The 17,781-nt window shown below is 42.5% G+C and overlaps 2 protein-coding genes across 8 annotated transcripts in view; one reads left to right on the forward strand and one right to left on the reverse strand.

Moving 5' to 3' along the window:
* Positions 1–11,989, reverse strand: part of col4a4 (collagen, type IV, alpha 4) — a 192,101-nt gene extending 180,112 nt beyond the window's left edge. For 3 of the 5 annotated variants that reach the window (XM_029714262.1, XM_029714263.1, XM_029714259.1), the window contains exons 1-2: positions 11,313–11,632; positions 9,918–10,067 (exon numbers count right to left, since the gene is read on the reverse strand). In XM_029714262.1, coding sequence (XP_029570122.1) covers positions 9,918–9,964 — 47 coding nt within the window. In that variant the 5' untranslated portion in view covers positions 9,965–10,067; positions 11,313–11,632. Of the gene's footprint in view, positions 1–9,917; positions 10,068–11,312; positions 11,633–11,856 lie in introns of those variants that run through there. The other 2 variants (XM_029714260.1, XM_029714261.1) reach the window with 2 other exon arrangements.
* A 42-nt stretch (positions 11,990–12,031) lies between these two features.
* LOC115162844 (collagen alpha-3(IV) chain-like) overlaps positions 12,032–17,781 on the forward strand; it is a 35,424-nt gene continuing 29,674 nt past the window's right edge. For all 3 annotated transcript variants that reach the window (XR_003869653.1, XM_029714266.1, XM_029714264.1), the window contains exon 1: positions 12,032–12,292. Coding sequence is in view for 2 of the 3 variants with exons in the window: in XM_029714266.1 (XP_029570126.1) it covers positions 12,203–12,292 (90 nt within the window). In the remaining variant the exon portion in view is untranslated. The remainder of the gene's footprint in view (positions 12,293–17,781) is intronic.

Below are 17,781 nucleotides of genomic sequence, written 5' to 3' on the forward strand. Positions count from 1 at the left end.
AAAAGTCTATATACAGTGAGTGCAAATGAGGTAAGTTAAGGCAATACTTTGCCATGGTGGCGAAGTAATAACAATATAGCAATTAAACACTGGGATGGTAGATGTGCAGAAGATGAATGAGCAAGTAGAGATACTGGGGTGCAAAGGAGCAAGATAAATAAATAAATGCAGTATGGGGATGAGGTAGGTAGATAGATGGGCTGTTTACAGATGGGCTATGTACAGATGCAGTGATCTGTGAGCTGCTCTGACAGCTGGTGCTTAAAGCTAGTGAGGGAGATATGAGTCTCCAGCTTCAGAGATTTTTGCAGTTCATTCCAGTCATTGGCAGCAGAGAACTGGAAGGAAAGACGACCAAAGGAGGATTTGGCTTTGGGGGTGACCAGTGAGATATACATGCTGGAGCGCGTGCTACAAGTGGGTGCTGCTATGATGACCAGTGAGCTGAGATAAGGTGGGGCTTTACCTAGCAGAGACTTGTAGATAACCTGTGGCCAGTGGGTTTGGCGATGAGTATAAAGCGAGGGCCAATCAACGAGAGCGTACAGGTCGCAATGGTGGGTAGTGTATGGGGCTTTGGTGACAAAACGGATGGCACTGTGATAGACTGCATCCAGTTTGTTGAGTAGAGTGTTGGAGGCTATTTTATAGATGACATCACCGAAGTCGAGGATTAGTAGGATGGTCAGTTTTACGAGGGTATTTTGGGAGAATGAGTGAAGGAGGCTTTGTTGCAATATAGGAAGCCGATTCTAGATTTAATTTTGGATTGGAGATGCTTAATGTGAGTCTGGAAGGAGAGTTTACAGTCTAACCAGACACCCAGGTAGTTGTCCACATATTCTAAGTCAGAGCCGTCCAGAGTAGTGATGCTAGTCGGGCGGGCGGGTGCGGGCAGTGATCGATTAAATAGCATGCATTCAGTTTAACTTGCGTTTAAGAGAAGTTGGTGGCCACGGAAGGAGAGTTGTATGGCATTGAAGCTTGTTTGGAGGTTTGTTAACACAGTGTCCAAAGCGGGGCCAGAAGTATACAGAATGGTGTCGTCTGCGTAGAGGTGGATCAGAGAATCACCAGCAGCAAGAGCGACATCATTGATGTATACAGAGAAGAGAGTCGGCCTGAGAATTGAACCCTGTGGCACACCCATAGAGACTGCCAGGGGTCCGGACAATAGGCCCTCCGATTTGACACACTGAACTCTATCAGAGAAGTAGTTGGTAAACCAGGCGAGGCAATCATTTGAGAAACCAAGGCTATCAAGTCTGCCAATAAGAATGTGGTGATTGACAGAGTCGAAAGCCTTGGCCAGGTCGATGAATACGGCTGCACAGTAATGTCTCTTATCGATGGCGGTTATGATGTCGTTTAGGACCTTGAGCGTGGCTGAGGTGCACCCATGACCAGCTCTGAAAGCAGATTGCATAGCGGAGAAGGTACGGTGGGATTCGAAATGGTCGGTAATCTGTTTGTTAACTTGGCTTTCAAAGACCTTAGAAAGACAGGGTAGGATAGGAAGGCACTTTTAAAGAATAGCCAAACATCATCTACTGACGGGATGAGGTCAATGTCATTCCAGGATACCCCAGCCAGGTCAATTAGAAAGGCCTGCTCGCAGAAGTGTTTTAGGGAGCGTTTGACAGTGATGAGGGGTGGTCGTTTGGTTGTAGACCCATTACGGATGCAGGCAATGAGGCATTGATCGCTGAGATCTTGATTGAAAACAGCAGAGGTGTATTTGTAGGGCGAGTTAGTTAGGATGACATCTATGAGGGTGCCCGTGTTTACGGATTTGGGGTTGTGCCTGGTATGTTCATTGATAATTTGTGTGAGATTGAGGGCATCAAGCTTAGATTGAATGATGGCCGGGGTGTTAAGTATGTCCCAGTTTAGGACACCTAGTAGCACGAGCTCAGAAGATAGATGGGGGGGGCAATCAATTCACATATGGTATGGAGGGCACAGCTGGGGGCAGAGGGAGGTCTATAGCAAGCGGCAACAGTGAGAGACTTGTTTCTGGAAAGAAGAAGAAGCTGGAATTGTTTGGGTACAGACTTGGATAGTAATACAGAACTCTGCAGGCTATCTTTGCAGTAGACGCAAACGTCGCCCCCTTTGGCAGTTCTATCTTGGTGGAAAATGTTATAGTTCGCGATGGAGATTTCAGGGTTTTTGGTGGTTTTCCTAAGCAAGGATTCAGACACGGCTAAGACATCCGGGTTGGCAGAGTGTGCTAAAGCAGTGAGTAAAACAAACTTAGGGAGCCTTGTTGGTTAAGCCACAGAAAAAGTCAGCAGCCTTCACACTAGGCATGATTGGCTGAGATAATGAGCGGGCTGGACATGCCGAGAGATGAGTTTGGATTGGTCTGCCATATAGAAGGCTTCTGTCTATTTGAGCTCATCAGTCTGTGTTGGTAATCCTGTCGATCGCGGCATTTTTTATGTATTGAGCAGTGGAGCTCCATATTAGAGGTCGACCGATTACGATTTTTCAACGCCGATACCGATGCCGATTATTGGAGGGCCAAAAAGGCCGATGTCGATTAATTGGCCGATTTTTTTAAACTATTTTTTTATTTGTAATAATGACAAGTACAACAATACTGAATGAACACTTATTTTAACTTAATATAATACATCAATAAAATCAATTTAGAATCAAATAAATAATGAAACATGTTCAATTTGGTTTAAATAATGCAAAAAAAAAGTGTTGGAGAAGAAAGTAAAAGTGAAATATGTGCCATGTAAAAAAGCTAACGTTTAAGTTCCTTGCTCAGAACATATGAAAGCTGGTGGTTCCTTTTAACATGAGTCTTCAATATTCCAAGGTAAGATGTTTTAGGTTGTAGTTATTCTAGGAATTATAGGACTATTTCTCTATACGATTTGTATTTCATATACCTTTGACTATTGGATGTTCTTAAAGGCACTTTAGTATTGCCAGTGTAACAGTATAGCTTCCGTCCCTCTCCTCACTCCTACCTGGGCTTGAACCAGGAACACATCGACAACAGCCACCCTCGAAGCACCGTTACCCATCTAGAGGAAAGGAAACAACTACTCCAAGTCTCAGAGCGAGTGACGTTTGAAACGCTATTAGCGCGCACACGGCTAACTAGCTAGCCATTTCACATCGGTTACACCAGCCTCATCTTGGGAGTTGATAGGCTTGAAGTCATAAACAACGCAATGCATTGCGAAGGGCTGCTGGCAAAACGCACGAAAGTGCTATTTTGAATGAATGCTTACGAGCCTGCTGGTGCCTACCACCGTTCAGTCAGACTGCTCTATCAAATCATAGACTTAATTATAACATAATAACACACAGAAACACGAGCCTTAGGTTATTAATATGGTCGAATCCGGAAAATATCATCTCGGAAACAAAAAATTATTCCTGTTACATTCCACAACCCTCAATGTTATGTCATAATTACATAAAATTCTGGCAAATTAGTTTGCAACGAGCCAGGCGGCCCAAACTGTTGCATATTGTAACGGCCGTCAAAGGGAGTAGACCAAGGCGCAGCGGGTTGAGTGCTCATTTTAACGTTTATTTTAATAAACTTGAACACATAACAAAAACAAGAAAACGAATGACAGCTAAACAGTTTTGCAGGCTAACCCTAGCAGTGCAAAAACAACTTCCCACAAAAGACAGGTGAAAAAAGGGCTACCTAAATATGACTCCCAATCAGCAACAACGATGTACAGCTGTTCCTGATTGAGAGCCTTACCAGGCCAACGAAGAAATACACAACATAGACAAACCATAGAAATACAAAACATAGAACAATACCCAAAAACCCTGGAACACATAAAACAAACACCCCTCTTACATAAATACATATCCCAACAAACCCCAAACCACATAAAACAAACACCCCCTGCCACGTCCTGACCAAACTACAATAACAAATAACCCCTTTACTGGTCAGGACGTGACAGTAAAGGGGTTAGCTACCCTGACTGCGTGCAATGAACGCAAAATGACACAATTTCACCTGGTTAATATTGCCTGCTAACCTGGATTTCTTTTAGCTAAATATGCAGGTTTAAAAATATATACTTGTGTATTGATTTTAAGAAAGGCATTGATGTTTATGGTTGGAGCAACGTGTACCTAAGCGATTATATGCAATGCAGGACAGGCTAGATAAACTAGTAATATCATCAACCATGTGTAGTTAACTAGTGATTATGATTGATTGATAAGTTTAATGCTAGCTAGCAACTTACCTTGGCTTCTTACTGCATTCGCGTAACCTCGTGGAGTGCAATGTAAAGCAGGTGGATAGAGCGTTGGACTAGTTAACCGTAAGGTTGCAAGATTGAATCCCTGAGCTGACAAGGTAAAAATCTGTCATTCTGCCCCTGAACAAGGCAGTTAACCAAACGTTCCTAGGCCGTCATTGAAAATAAGAATGTGTTCTTAACTGACTTGCCTACCTAAATAAAGGTAAAAATAAATAAAAAATCACAGTCTTCCAATTATTTTATTTTTTCTCAAAATCGGCCAAATCGGAGTCCAAAAATACCGATTTCCGATTGTTATGAAAACTTGAAATCGTCCCCCTAATTAATCGACCATTCCGATTAATCGGTTGACCTCTACTCTATATGTGTTGCTCTCCACTTTCTGGAGGATCAAGTTTTGAAATCAATGTAATTAGAGTATGATAGCTAAAGAGATGGAGAAAACACCTGTCTCTGGCTTACATCTTCAAACTATGGGCAACCGTGGTATGGCATTCCTGACAGGGAGACGTATCTATCATGCTTGATGATGTATACAGGTAAGATAGTCTAGCATTAACTAGATACATTTTCAGATATTACACGCTTCTAATTTTGAAAGAAAGTGGTTTCAATTCAAGTTAAAGTGTACTGTTAGCTAGCTAGCTAACGTTAGCTGGCTGGCTCCCTAGCTGACGTTATTATTCGTATCCCAGAGCCATTTGCTTTTATAGTTAGAGCCTAATGTTAGCTAGCTAACATTGAACCTGGTTGGTTAGTTCCCAGCACTGTGGCATTGTTGGCACTGTGTTCATTGTTGTTCAACTAGCTAACGTTAGCTGGCTGGCTCGTTAGCTAACGTTACGTGACGTATGTACAACCCTAGTTGAATATGGCCGGTGTCAGTAAACATCTGCAAAAAAGTGTAATGAAATTGTTTCCAGCAGGGCTGGAAAGGCTGTTTTCATGTTATCCAGAGGTAAACAAATCATCGGCCAGAGCGTCAAGTGTGCGCTCCGAGAGCGAAACGAGATGAGTGGGGCTAAAGCTTAAGCAGGTGAGAACGATGCTGAATGTGTGTATACAAAGAAGAGCTCTCCACTAGATACCAAAACATTCAAAGGTCATTTTCTCAAAAGTGAGTATACAAGTTCATCAACTTTCAAAGCAGAATTACATTCCCATTGTTGCCCAAATGCAGTGTATGATATACTATTTTGTAGCTCTACTTTTATCCAATATATAAAAAACAATTTCAAATTTTGCTACATAAGACCGAATCCAGGTGGTGCGTCACGTTTGTCTTTAGTTCAACTACTGTTGCACAAATCTTTATTTATTTGTACGATTAATATATATAATTACATTTTTGGATCAAGCTGTGCTGAAATGCATTCTGCTACACTTTCATTCTATCACAATTTATTTTAAATACAAATGTAACATTTTGGGAATTGTGAAAAGTTCTTTATGAGTGAAATACAGTTATTACTTAAGTAATGAGTCATTTGTCCATGTCCTTAGTAGGTTGACCATCAAATGTAATATTTTACACTTGTTGTCTGTGTAACAATGTTTTAACTTGACCCAAATGTAGAACATTATTGTATGGCAAAACAGCATGATGTGTGTGTGTGTGTGTGTGTGTGTGTGTGTGTGTGTGTGTGTGTGTGTGTGTGTGTGTGTGTGTGTGTGTGTGTGTGTGTGTGTGTGTGTGTGTGTGTGTGTGTGTGTGTGTGTTGTCCCCTAAAATAGCCTAAGATAGCTGAAGTGTGTCAGTGAACGTGAATATCTATTGATTTGCTCTAGCACTGTCTGACAGATCTGTGTTAAAAGTGTACCACTTGAGATTGTGTCATGCACACAGGCTTTGTTTTTATCAGATTGTAATCTGAGTGTGCACATCAAGTTCAGCTGAGGCTTTAGTCTGATGTTAGGACTGTTTGGTTCATGAAATAATATAAATCAATTTTAAGATTTCATAATATATATTTCATAATAATATAGGATTGATTATTATCTTATGAAATAACACATACTTATACAATAGGGCTTTGTTTCAATGTGCTATTTAAAACATTTATATAATTCTCTGGCATGATGTATGTTCTGAAATACAGGCAATGCAAATTAATTATTAGAAGTTCAACATTGTATTTTGATTGTGTAGGAAAGGGAGGGGGTGGGAAGATAGGGAAGGCAAAAATATATAAGCAAAATTGAAATTAGGATTGCAATGAAAATTACCCATGGATTACATATAAAATTCCCAGCTGCTGGGTCAATCCACCAACCCAATGTGCTGGGTTTATGTCACAACCCAACAACACACCGGGTTGTTTTAACCCACCAATATAGTATAATTTGCTCAACTCAAGGTGCAGGGTTAGAAACACAACCCAAACCCACAGGGTTGAATTAACCCAATGCTGTGTTTGGCCAATATTGACCCAGTGCCACCAAACTAATTTGCATGTGAAAATATGATTTTGCCGCAAATCTGAGACAAATTGGCCAAAGGTTTGCCACAAATGTTTGCCAGAAGCCTGTTTTATCAGTATCTGCATCTGATGGTCAGTCTGAGGGAAGAGACTGACCATCATCTACTCCCAGCACAGCCAGAAGAGGACTGGCCACCTCTCAAAGCCTGGTTCCTCTCTAGGATTCTTCCTAGGTTCCTGCCTTTCTAGGGAGTTTTTCCTAGCCACCGTGCTTCTACATCTGCATTGCTTGCTGTTTGGGGTTTTAGGCTGGGTTTCTGTATAGCACTTTGTGACATCTGCTGATGTAAAAAGGGCTTTATAAGTACATTTGATTGATTGACTGATTGAGGGAGCAGTGGTGAGCTGCCTCTCACTGTCCCTCCTCTCTCTCCCTCCGCTGAGAAAAGGAGACACAGTCTTCCAGCTGAAGGTGAAACTTAAGTCGCAGTGCATTATTTCTGACTCATGCACCAATTAATGTTGAACTATTCTTCTATATTAAAAATGACATGAGCCGCAAATAATAACAACATACATTTTGCTGGTTGTAGCGTGAGTGGAAGTAGTGAGAACACACATTTTATGGCTCATAAAACTGTTGAATAAAGTATTGACAGTACTGATTAACAACTTAAACATGAACTTACTCATAAAAACAGCAACTATTTGCTGTATTTGTTGAGTCTCTCTCTAGTCATCAAACTTATTTATATAGCCCTTCTTACATCAGCTGATATTTTAAAAAAAATTTTATTTCACCTTTATTTAACCAGGTAGGCAAGTTGAGAACAAGTTCTCATTTACAATTGCGACCTGGCCAAGATAAAGCAAAGCAGTTCGACAACATACAAAAACACAGAGTTACACATGGAGTAAAACAACATACAATCAATGATGCAGTAGAAAAAAATAAGACTATATACAATGTGAGCAAATGATGTGAGATAATGGAGGTAAAGGCAAAAAAATGCCATGGTGGCAAAGTAAATAAAGTATGGCAAGAAAAACACTGGAATGGTAGATTTGTAGTTTGAAGAAAGTTAAAAGTTAAAATATAAATAATATGGTGCAAAGGAGCAAAATAAATAAAATAAATAAATACAGTAGGGGAAAAGGTAGTAGTTTGGGCTCAATTAAAGATGGGCTATGTACAGGTGCAGAGATCTGTGAGCTGCTCTGACAGCTGGTGCTTAAAGCTAGTGAGGGAGATAAGTGTTTCCAGTTTTAGAGATTTTTGTAGTTCGTTCCAGTCATTGGCAGCTGAGAACTGGAAGGAGAGACGACCAAAGGAGGAGTTGGCTTTAGGGGTGACCAGAGAGATATACCTGCTGGAGCGCGTGCTACAGGTGGGTGCTGCTATGGTGACCAGTGAGCGGAGATAAGGGGGGACTTTACCTAGCAGGGTCTTGTAGATGACCTGGAGCCAATGTGTTTGGCGACGATTATGAAGTGAAGGCCAGCCAACGAGAGCATACAGGTCGCAGTGGTGGGTTGTATATGGGGCTTTGGTGACAAAACGGATGGCACTGTGATAGACTGCATCCAGCTTGTTGAGTAGGGTATTGGAGGCTATTTTGTAAATGACATCGCCGAAGTCGAGGATTGGTAGGATGGTCAGTTTTACGAGGGTATGTTTGGCAGCATGAGTGAAGGATGCTTTGTTGCGAAATAGGAAGCCAATTCTAGATTTCACTTTGGATTGGAGATGATTGATGTGAGTCTGGAAGGAGAGTTTACAGTCTAACCAGACACCTAGGTATTTGTAGTTGTCCACAAATTCTAAGTTAGAACCGTCCAGAGAAGTTATGCTGGATGGGCGGGCAGGTGCAGGCAGCGATCGGTTGAAGAGCATGCATTTAGTTTTACTTGTGTTTAGGAGCAGTTGGAGACCACGGAAGGAGAGTTGAATGGCATTGAAGCTCATCTGGAGGGTTGTTAACACAGTGTCCAAAGAAGGGCCAGAAGTATACAGAATGGTGTCGTCTGCGTAGAGGTGGATCAGAGATTCACCAGCAGCAAGAGCGACATCATTTATGTATACAGAGAAAAGAGTTGGCCCAAGAATTGAACCCTGTGGTACCCCCATAGAGACTGCCAGAGGTCCAGACAGTAGGCCCTCCGATATTTCAAAGTGCTGTACAGAAACCCAGCCTAAAACCCCAAACAGCAAGCAATGCAGGTGTAGAAGCACGTGGTCATGGTTTTAAAAGTTTTGAAATCTCACATTATTAACTTTATTGTGTGTTCGAGGCTTCTTTTTACAGTCTATGGTGCGAGGAAACTGTGCAGACACGGTGATCTGAGCTATAGAGCAGTGGTCACCAAACTTTTCTGAGTAATGATCACTTTCTCAGTCAAAATGCAATCCAAGATCTACTGCTCAGATTTTTTTTTAAACATGATTAAGCCTATGCAACATTAACCAATTAAAAACAGTTCAGTAGCAAGTAGGTTTGTGCAGTAGGCTATAGGCCCAATACGTTGTCACTGCATATTGGCTATGCTTGAATTGCCCTGGCAATGTTGTTCTTAGACCATTTTGAAATAATAATAAAATAACATTTAAAAAAATGTAGGTTGGGCCTCCTGAGTGGCGCATCGCAGTGCTAGAGTCGTCACAACAGGTTTGTTCCCAGGCTGTGTCACAACCGGCCGTCATCAGGAGTCCCATAGGGCGGCACACAATTGGCCCAGCGTTGTCTGGGTTAGGGGAGGGTTTTTCCGGGGAGGTGGGGGGAGAGGTGAATTAGAGCCTAACCCTCGTAGAGCAGTACTGTGAAAGGTGGGCTCTAATCTGATGGAAATTAATAGGCGTACATCCAAAATGTTTCCTTCACCTAGTCCTCCAACAGATTCAGGAGAGCTTCCTCCATATTCCTACACCTGTCTGATTCCTTCAGATCTGCAAACACCAAAAGTGGAAGGCACTAGTTGGGAGAAGGGGCAGAGGAGGATGGTGAGGCGAAGAACGCTCCTAATAATGGCTAGAACTGAGTGAATGGAATGTGAATGTGTTTGATACCATTCAGCCATGACTATTGCCTGTCCTCCGATTTAAAGTGCCACAAGCCACCATGCTGGTAAGAGGCTATGGGTTGTTTTGGCCAAGCAGAGTTGGAGAATTTTGGAACAGAAGGAAATTAGAGAAAATTTGACAATGGGATCATGAGAAGATGTGAGTTGGTAATCTGACCAGAGAGGGAGTTTGGTCCAGGTGGTGCAGCAGGTAGAGACCGTCATCTCCGCCACTTAGGGCGCGTCCCGCTTCCAGACAAGCCCTTGACCTTTGCCTTGCCTCTGATTGCTTCAACACCAACGATGAGACTCTGCCTCTCGACCTCTCCTATGAGATAGACAAACAATGATAAGAGTCAGAATACTTTCAGATATGAAGGCAGATAGAGTAAATTGATGTACAGTAAAAATGTTGGGTTCAATTCCATTGAAACTTTGTCAATTCATAAATCAAATGTAATTTTCATTCCTGAATTTATAAAATCATAAATTTGTTAAATGGATAAAATGTATCTCCTTAATTGGCACAGTTAAAGATGCATTAACGAATAAAAAAATTATAAATAAATGAATGAGTAGAGAGTGGATGGATAGATAGGCACATGCACGCACGCATGCACGCACGCACACACACACACACACACACACACACACACACACACACACACACACACACACACACACACACACACACACACACACACACACACACACACACACACACACACAACATTGTCATAACAAATGTCTGTGACCTGATGAACTGTGAACAAGATGGACTTTGCGGATCAGTTCTTATTGCACGAAAAGCTGGTTCATAGGCAGGCAGCCTGAGATAAAGGGTTTATCATTATAATGTATGAATATTTTCAAACATCAAAAAGAAAGCCAGGTTATTTGATCACATGCTGAGGTTTTCAACAACAAAAATATTACTGCTTGTGCCCAATTTTCTCTAGGCTAAACCTCAAAACCCGCAACCAATTATGATATGATGATGATGATGATAATCATCATCATCATTATGACCTCTTATTATTAGTGATGTTACACAGCTCTCACTGCAATCGTGCACCACTGTAACTGTATTCAAGATAAGCCTGAGGGGGATTGTGTACAGTATTGCGGGGACACTGTGCTGATTTTGTGATACATACATACTGAATTGCTTTGACAAAATAGGTCCCCAAGCACAACTGTGCGAATAGGCTACTAGTCCAGATACATTTGAAACATTAAGAAATCTATTACCGAATAAAATGTGTGTAGCCTAAATTATTCAAGTAAAACATACTTTGAAATGCATAGTCTGAGTCTATTCCCACTAAGATCAAATTGGTTCAAATGTGTCTAGGTAGTAATCCTGCGAATTCAATTAACCTACAATAAAATTGAGCGCCTCGTGAAGATATGGATACGAATGAAACCGTTGTATAATAGGCATTGGCGCTATGGAGCAATTTTATGATTAGGTCTACCCGTCATATCCTAGATAGGGTGAGAGAATCGTCCCAATCTAAAGCAGAGTTTTTTTGTAGGCAATAGGTGTTGCTATGCAATAAAAAACGCTTACCCCAGTCTTGATACACTGTGTCGGACTCCGTTGACGAAATGTCGTGCAAGTTCAAGTCCCACTGTGACAATACTTTCGCATACACTTGTTCCTTAAATCGAAAAACCATCACCTTAATCCCTAAATAGTGTCACGCAAAAAGAGCCCAGCTATTTCAGAATCGTTGTGCCATTTAGCTTCATATCATTGAAGAAAATAAGACAACAAAAAGTTGAACGAAGTACAAGTCTTAAACTTAACAGAAACACAGAGACCTCAACAACCGCTAGTAAGTATTGAGGCTACCGCTTCCACTCCGAACCTCTTACCGTAACTAACCTAAAGAGCGCAACTATATTTGACATACATTTATCCGTTTTATTTTTATATTATCAAATGGATTTATAGACCTACCTAGAAAAATTTATATAATACTATATAGAACATATCACCATGTATCCTTATTAATTAAAAACGAAACATAAAAATGACAGCCTAGTCACAAAGTATTACGGTATTTAAGTGTACACCGCTCGTTCTTAAACCAGCACTTGACCGTACTCACTTTTCCAACATATACAATATGTTTCGACGATTGTATGTCCCACTCGTTCTTATTATAACTCAGCAGTTACATTTTGTAGCCTATGACTTGGGTGTATTGTTTAGCCTTAAAATTCTTAGCTGTCACAGGTGTGAATGGGGGCTCGAAGGTAAAAGCACTGTCTTTCTTGAGGGTTATCTTTACCACGCGCTATAGCTAAGGATAGTGATCTACACCATCACCTATCAAAGTCCAGAAATCCGTCGCAGTGACAGCGAGCAGTAGGCTATTTCTTCTTATTTTTAAAACACATTTATTCAAGAGGGCTGCTGCATTGCTTTTACAGTTACAAAGATATCCAACTGAAATGACGGACTTTCTCACTTTTCCCGCACTGCTCTGGAGCGTCCTGTTGCTAGTGCTCAGCGGCATCATCACACCCGTATGCACAGATGATGTAAGTATACAAATGCAATGATGAATTAGGCTATAAGGGCTCAGCTCAGAGTAAAGTCTGCTGCATATCGTGCATGCATGTATTATAACTGATTTGTAAGGGAAATATTTTTTATTGCGAACACGAATCTGAGTTGACGATATAGCTGAGTTGGCGGGTCATCCATGCCGAAATTACTTCACATAATGTGTCACCTGAATAGCCACCTATAGACGTATTATTGTTAGCCTAACTCATACAGGTAGCCTAGGTTTACTTGGTGTAGCAGGGGCGTTATAGACATAAAATGACATAAAATACATTCATGTCAGAGTTGAATTATGTTGATGTAATGTATTGCCTCTACAGGTCTAGGGCCTCACGACAAGTGTATTACAAAGCTTTAGGCTACCGGTTAAGATTACATTTAGTTGTAGAGTGATGACAATTTTAATATGGTAGAATGGAAATGGTCCGATTTATTTTGCACGCCTTTAGAGTCAGCCAGCTCCAACAGAGGCGCCATTGCGCACACACACGCACGCGCACTCACACACACACATACAAACATACACACACACATTCACACACGCACACATTTCCCAGGCCCATCCCTTAACTGTGTACTTAAAACAAGTGCTCAAGTGCTCAAATTTGCTGAAAAACTATTCCCAGACCAAGGTTAATATAGTTGTGTGTTTTTATATTAGATTTTATTTCGATTAGTTTATTTTAAATTCAGTTTAGTTTCAGTTTAGACCAGATTTGCTCGTTTTTATTTAGTTAGGGACAGAAAGCATGTGCAGATACTTTTTGGGGTGTTTTTTGGGATGCCACTGGGATGTGTCTTTCAACTGGGGTGCAGTAATACATATTTACATTTACATTTAAGTCATTTAGCAGACGCTCTTATCCAGAGCGACTTACAAATTGGTGCATTCACCTTATGATATCCAGTGGAACAACCACTTTACAATAGTGCATCTAAATCTTTTAGGGGGGGGGGGGGGGGGGGTTAGAAGGATTACTTTGTCCTATCCCAGGTATTCCTTAAAGAGGTGGGGTTTCAGGTGTCTCCGGAAGGTGGTGATTGACTCCGCTGTCCTGGCGTCGTGAGGGAGCTTGTTCCACCATAGGGGTGCCAGAGCAGCGAACAGTTTTGACTGGGCTGAGCGGGAACTGTGCTTCCTCAGAGGTAGGGGGGCCAGCAGGCCAGAGGTGGATGAGCGCAGTGCCCTCGTTTGGGTGTAGGGACTGATCAGAGCCTGAAGGTACGGAGGTGCCGTTCCCCTCACGGCTCCGTAGGCAAGCACCATGGTCTTGTAGCGGATGCGAGCTTCAACTGGAAGCCAGTGGAGAGAGCGGAGGAGCGGGGTGACGTGAGAGAACTTGGGAAGGTTGAACACCAGACGGGCTGCGGCGTTCTGGATGAGTTGTAGGGGTTTAATGGCACAGGCAGGGAGCCCAGCCAACAGCGAGTTGCAGTAATCCAGACGGGAGATGACAAGTGCCTGGATTAGGACCTGCGCTGCTTCCTGTGTGAGGCAGGGTCCTACTCTGTGAATGTTGTAGAGCATGAACCTACAGGATCGGGTCACCGCCTTGATGTTAGTGGAGAACGACAGGGTGTTGTCCAGGGTCACGCCAAGGTTCTTAGCACTCTGGGAGGAGGACACAATGGAGTTGTCAACCGTGATGGCGAGATCATGGAACGGGCAGTCCTTCCCGGGAGGAAAAGCAGCTCCGTCTTGCCGGGTTCAGCTTGAGGTGGTGATCCGTCATCCACACTGATATGTCTGCCAGACATGCAGAGATGCGATTCGCCACCTGGTTATCAGAAGGGGGAAAGGAGAAGATTAATTGAGTGTCGTCTGCATAGCAATGATAGGAGAGACCATGTGAGGATATGACAGAGCCAAGTGACTTGGTGTATAGCGAGAATAGGAGAGGGCCTAGAACAGAGCCCTGGGGGACACCAGTGGTGAGAGCACGTGGTGCGGAGACAGATTCTCGCCACGCCACCTGGTAGGAGCGACCTGTCAGGTAGGACGCAATCCAAGCGTGGGCCGTACATAAGCTCATAGGTTAGGTTTGGTTTAAATTATAAAGTCAATCTCAATGTGACTCGGATTTAAAAACAACATTTAACAATTAAACATTTAAAACAAGTAGTGGAACTGGCTTCGCGGTCCAGAGTTGAGTTTGAGTTGAATTTGAGTTGAGTTTGAGGGGTCTATGGATTAGAGCAGAGCTGCCTAAACCACTTCCTGGAGATCTACCGTCCTGTAGGTTTTCAGTCCAACCCTAACCTACCTGATTCAGCTAGTAACGTCTTGGTGAGCAGCTAATGCAGTGTTCTCAATTAGGGTTGAACTGAAAACCGACAGGACAGTAGATCTTCAGGAAGAGGGCTGGGCAGCACTGGATTATGTATTTGTGGACTCAAGTTTTCATTGAGTGTGGATAAGATCTTGCAACACAATGTGGTTGAGTTAAGTATACAACTCAAGAACGCAATTATTTCGCAAAATGGCTGTCCTGCACAGTTGAGTCGCAAAAACTTGTAAAAATGTGCAGCACAACATGTGTAATATGACGCAACCATGCAGAGATGCATTTGGAGAACCCTGTTTTCCGTTGCAAATCTTTACCAAAAATCTGTTGGATGCCTTTAGAAGAGGGTTCACCAACTGCACTCCTTGAGAGCCACTGTGTGCGCTGGCCTTTTATCAAGCCCTGCAGTAACACACAGTTAACAATGGTCCTGACAGAAGACCCTGATTAATTGGTACTTTTTTTTAGCAGACCTGTTACTGCAGGGCTGGATCAAAGGTCTGCTCACTCAGTGGCTTTTCAGGAGAGCAATGTCATGTAATCCATTTGTTTCAATTTAAGCTAATATATACTGCTCAAAAAATAAAGGGAACACTAAAATAACACATCCTAGATCTGAATGAATGAAATAATCTTATTAAATACTTTTTTCTTTACATAGTTGAATGTGCTGACAACAAAATCACACAAAAATAATCAATGGAAATCCAATTTATCAACCCATGGAGGTCTGGATTTGGAGTCACACTCAAAATTAAAATGGAAAACCACACTACAGGCTGATCCAACTTTGATGTAATGTCCTTAAAACAAGTCAAAATGAGGCTCAGTAGTGTGTGTGGCCTCCACGTGCCTGTACGACCTCCCTACAACGCATGGGCATGCTCCTGATGAGGTGGCGGATGGTCTCCTGAGGGATCTCCTCCCAGACCTGGACTAAAGCATCTGCCAACTCCTGGACAGTCTGTGGTGCAATGTGGCGTTGGTGGATGGAGCGAGACATGACGTCCCAGATGTGCTCAATTGGATTCAGGTCTGGGGAACGGGCGGGCCAGTCCATAGCATCAATGCCTTCCTCTTGCAGGAACTGCTGACACACTCCAGCCACATGAGGTCTAGCATTGTCTTGCATTAGGAGGAACCCAGGGCCAACCGCACCAGCATATGGTCTCACAAGGGGTCTGAGGATCTCATCTTGGTACCTAATGGCAGTCAGGCTACCTCTGGCGAGCACATGGAGGGCTGTGCGGCCCCCCAAAGAAATGCCACCCAACACCATGACTGACCCACCGCCAAACCGGTCATGCTGGAGGATGTTGCAGGCAGCAGAATGTTCTCCACAGCGTCTCCAGGCTCTGTCACGTCTGTCACATTTGCTCAGTGTGAACCTGCTTTCATCTGTGAAGAGCACAGGGCGCCAGTGGCGAATTTGCCAATCTTGGTGTTCTCTGGCAAATGCCAAACGTCCTGCACGGTGTTGGGCTGTAAGCACAACCCCCACCTGTGGACGTCGGGCCCTCATACCACCCTCATGGAGTCTATTTCTGACCGTTTGAGCAGACACATGCACATTTGTGGCCTGCTGGAGGTCATTGTGCTCCTCCTGCTCCTCCTTGCACAAAGGCGGAGGTAGCGGTCCTGCTGCTGGGTTGTTGCCCTCCTACGGCCTCCTCCACGTCTCCTGATGTACTGGCCTGTCTCCTGGTAGCGCCTCCATGCTCTGGACACTATGCTGACAGACACAGCAAACCTTCTTGCCACATCTCGCATTGATGTGCCATCCTGGATGAGCTGCACTACCTGAGCCACTTTTGTGGGTTGTAGACTCCGTCTCATACTACCGCTAGAGTGAAAGCACCGCCAGCATTCAAAAGTGGCCAAAACATCAGCCAGGATGCATAGGAACTGAGAAGTGGTCTGTGGTCACCACCTGCAGAACCACTCCTTTATTGGGGGTGTCTTGCTAATTGCCTATAATTTCCACCTGTTGTCTATTCCATTTGCACAACAGCATGTGCAATTTATTGTCAATCAGTGTTGCTTCCTAAGTGGACAGTTTGATTTCACAGAAGTGTGATTGACTTGGAGTTACATTATGTTGTTTAAGTGTTCCCTTTATTTTTTTGAGCAGTGTATAAAATACATTGCTACAAAAATAATGCTCAGTATATAGGGCATTGAACAGTCAGCCTTGTGCAGACTCTGCCATGAGGAATCAAAATCAATAGAACATATTTTTTGGTATTGTCTATCGGTGGCTCGCTTTTGGAGTTAGGTCCAGGAATGGTTATGTCATAATATCAGGGTTCAAATATCATTATACTTTCGGGTAAAGTATTTATTTTTAGGGCAATATCGGTATAAATTTTACATATAGGGAGGTTCAGGACCCTCGTAAGACATCACAGTAAAAGGGAGGGATGTATTGCAAAAGGAAATGGCAAAATTACATTATACTGGGGAAAGATGGGTTAATCTGTGGACATCGGAGGGTTGGAGTTAAGAATGAATGGTGGATTGGCAGCTGTGGGTGAAAATCCAGCACTTGAAGAAAGAGGAAATTAGTAATATATGTATAATTATTTAACTACAGGTACCGTTGATGTGAGCAAAATAGCAGTAAGAAGCTGTAGCAGTATTGTTGTCCGTTAGTTTACTCCAATTAGGGTAGGGATGGTAGGGTAGGGGGGAAAAAGTAAAGAGAAAAAATATAAAATCAGGGGGATTAGAAATTATGCAAACAATTAAATTGATAGTTTGTAAATTCTATCTGCAATTTTGAAGCTGATCTACCCTCTGCCCAAAATAAATAAACATTCCAATGGAGACTCAATTTGGTTTCCAGCTAATTTTAGCATGGCAACATCCCATGAATGATGTTAAATGTCCTTGGACAACATGATTTACTAAACTTTTGTAGAGGGGCAAACCATAACGGTTATAAGAATGTTTGGTGAAAATGTTCCAATAATGTTAGTTTTGCACATTTAATATGTTTTTGTACAGAAAAATACAAAATAAAAACAGAAAATGTTAAAGCTATGTCATGGGAACCTCCCTGGGAACCTTTGTCAAATGTTCGGGGGACTTTTAGATACATCTTAACCTTCTCAAGATATCCCTATTAACATTTTGTTTTCCTCCCTCACGATGTCAGGACAGCGGAGTCAATCACC

The sequence above is a fragment of the Salmo trutta genome, chromosome 26, assembly GCF_901001165.1.
Source record: "Salmo trutta chromosome 26, fSalTru1.1, whole genome shotgun sequence".
Taxonomy (NCBI): Eukaryota; Metazoa; Chordata; class Actinopteri; order Salmoniformes; family Salmonidae; genus Salmo; species Salmo trutta.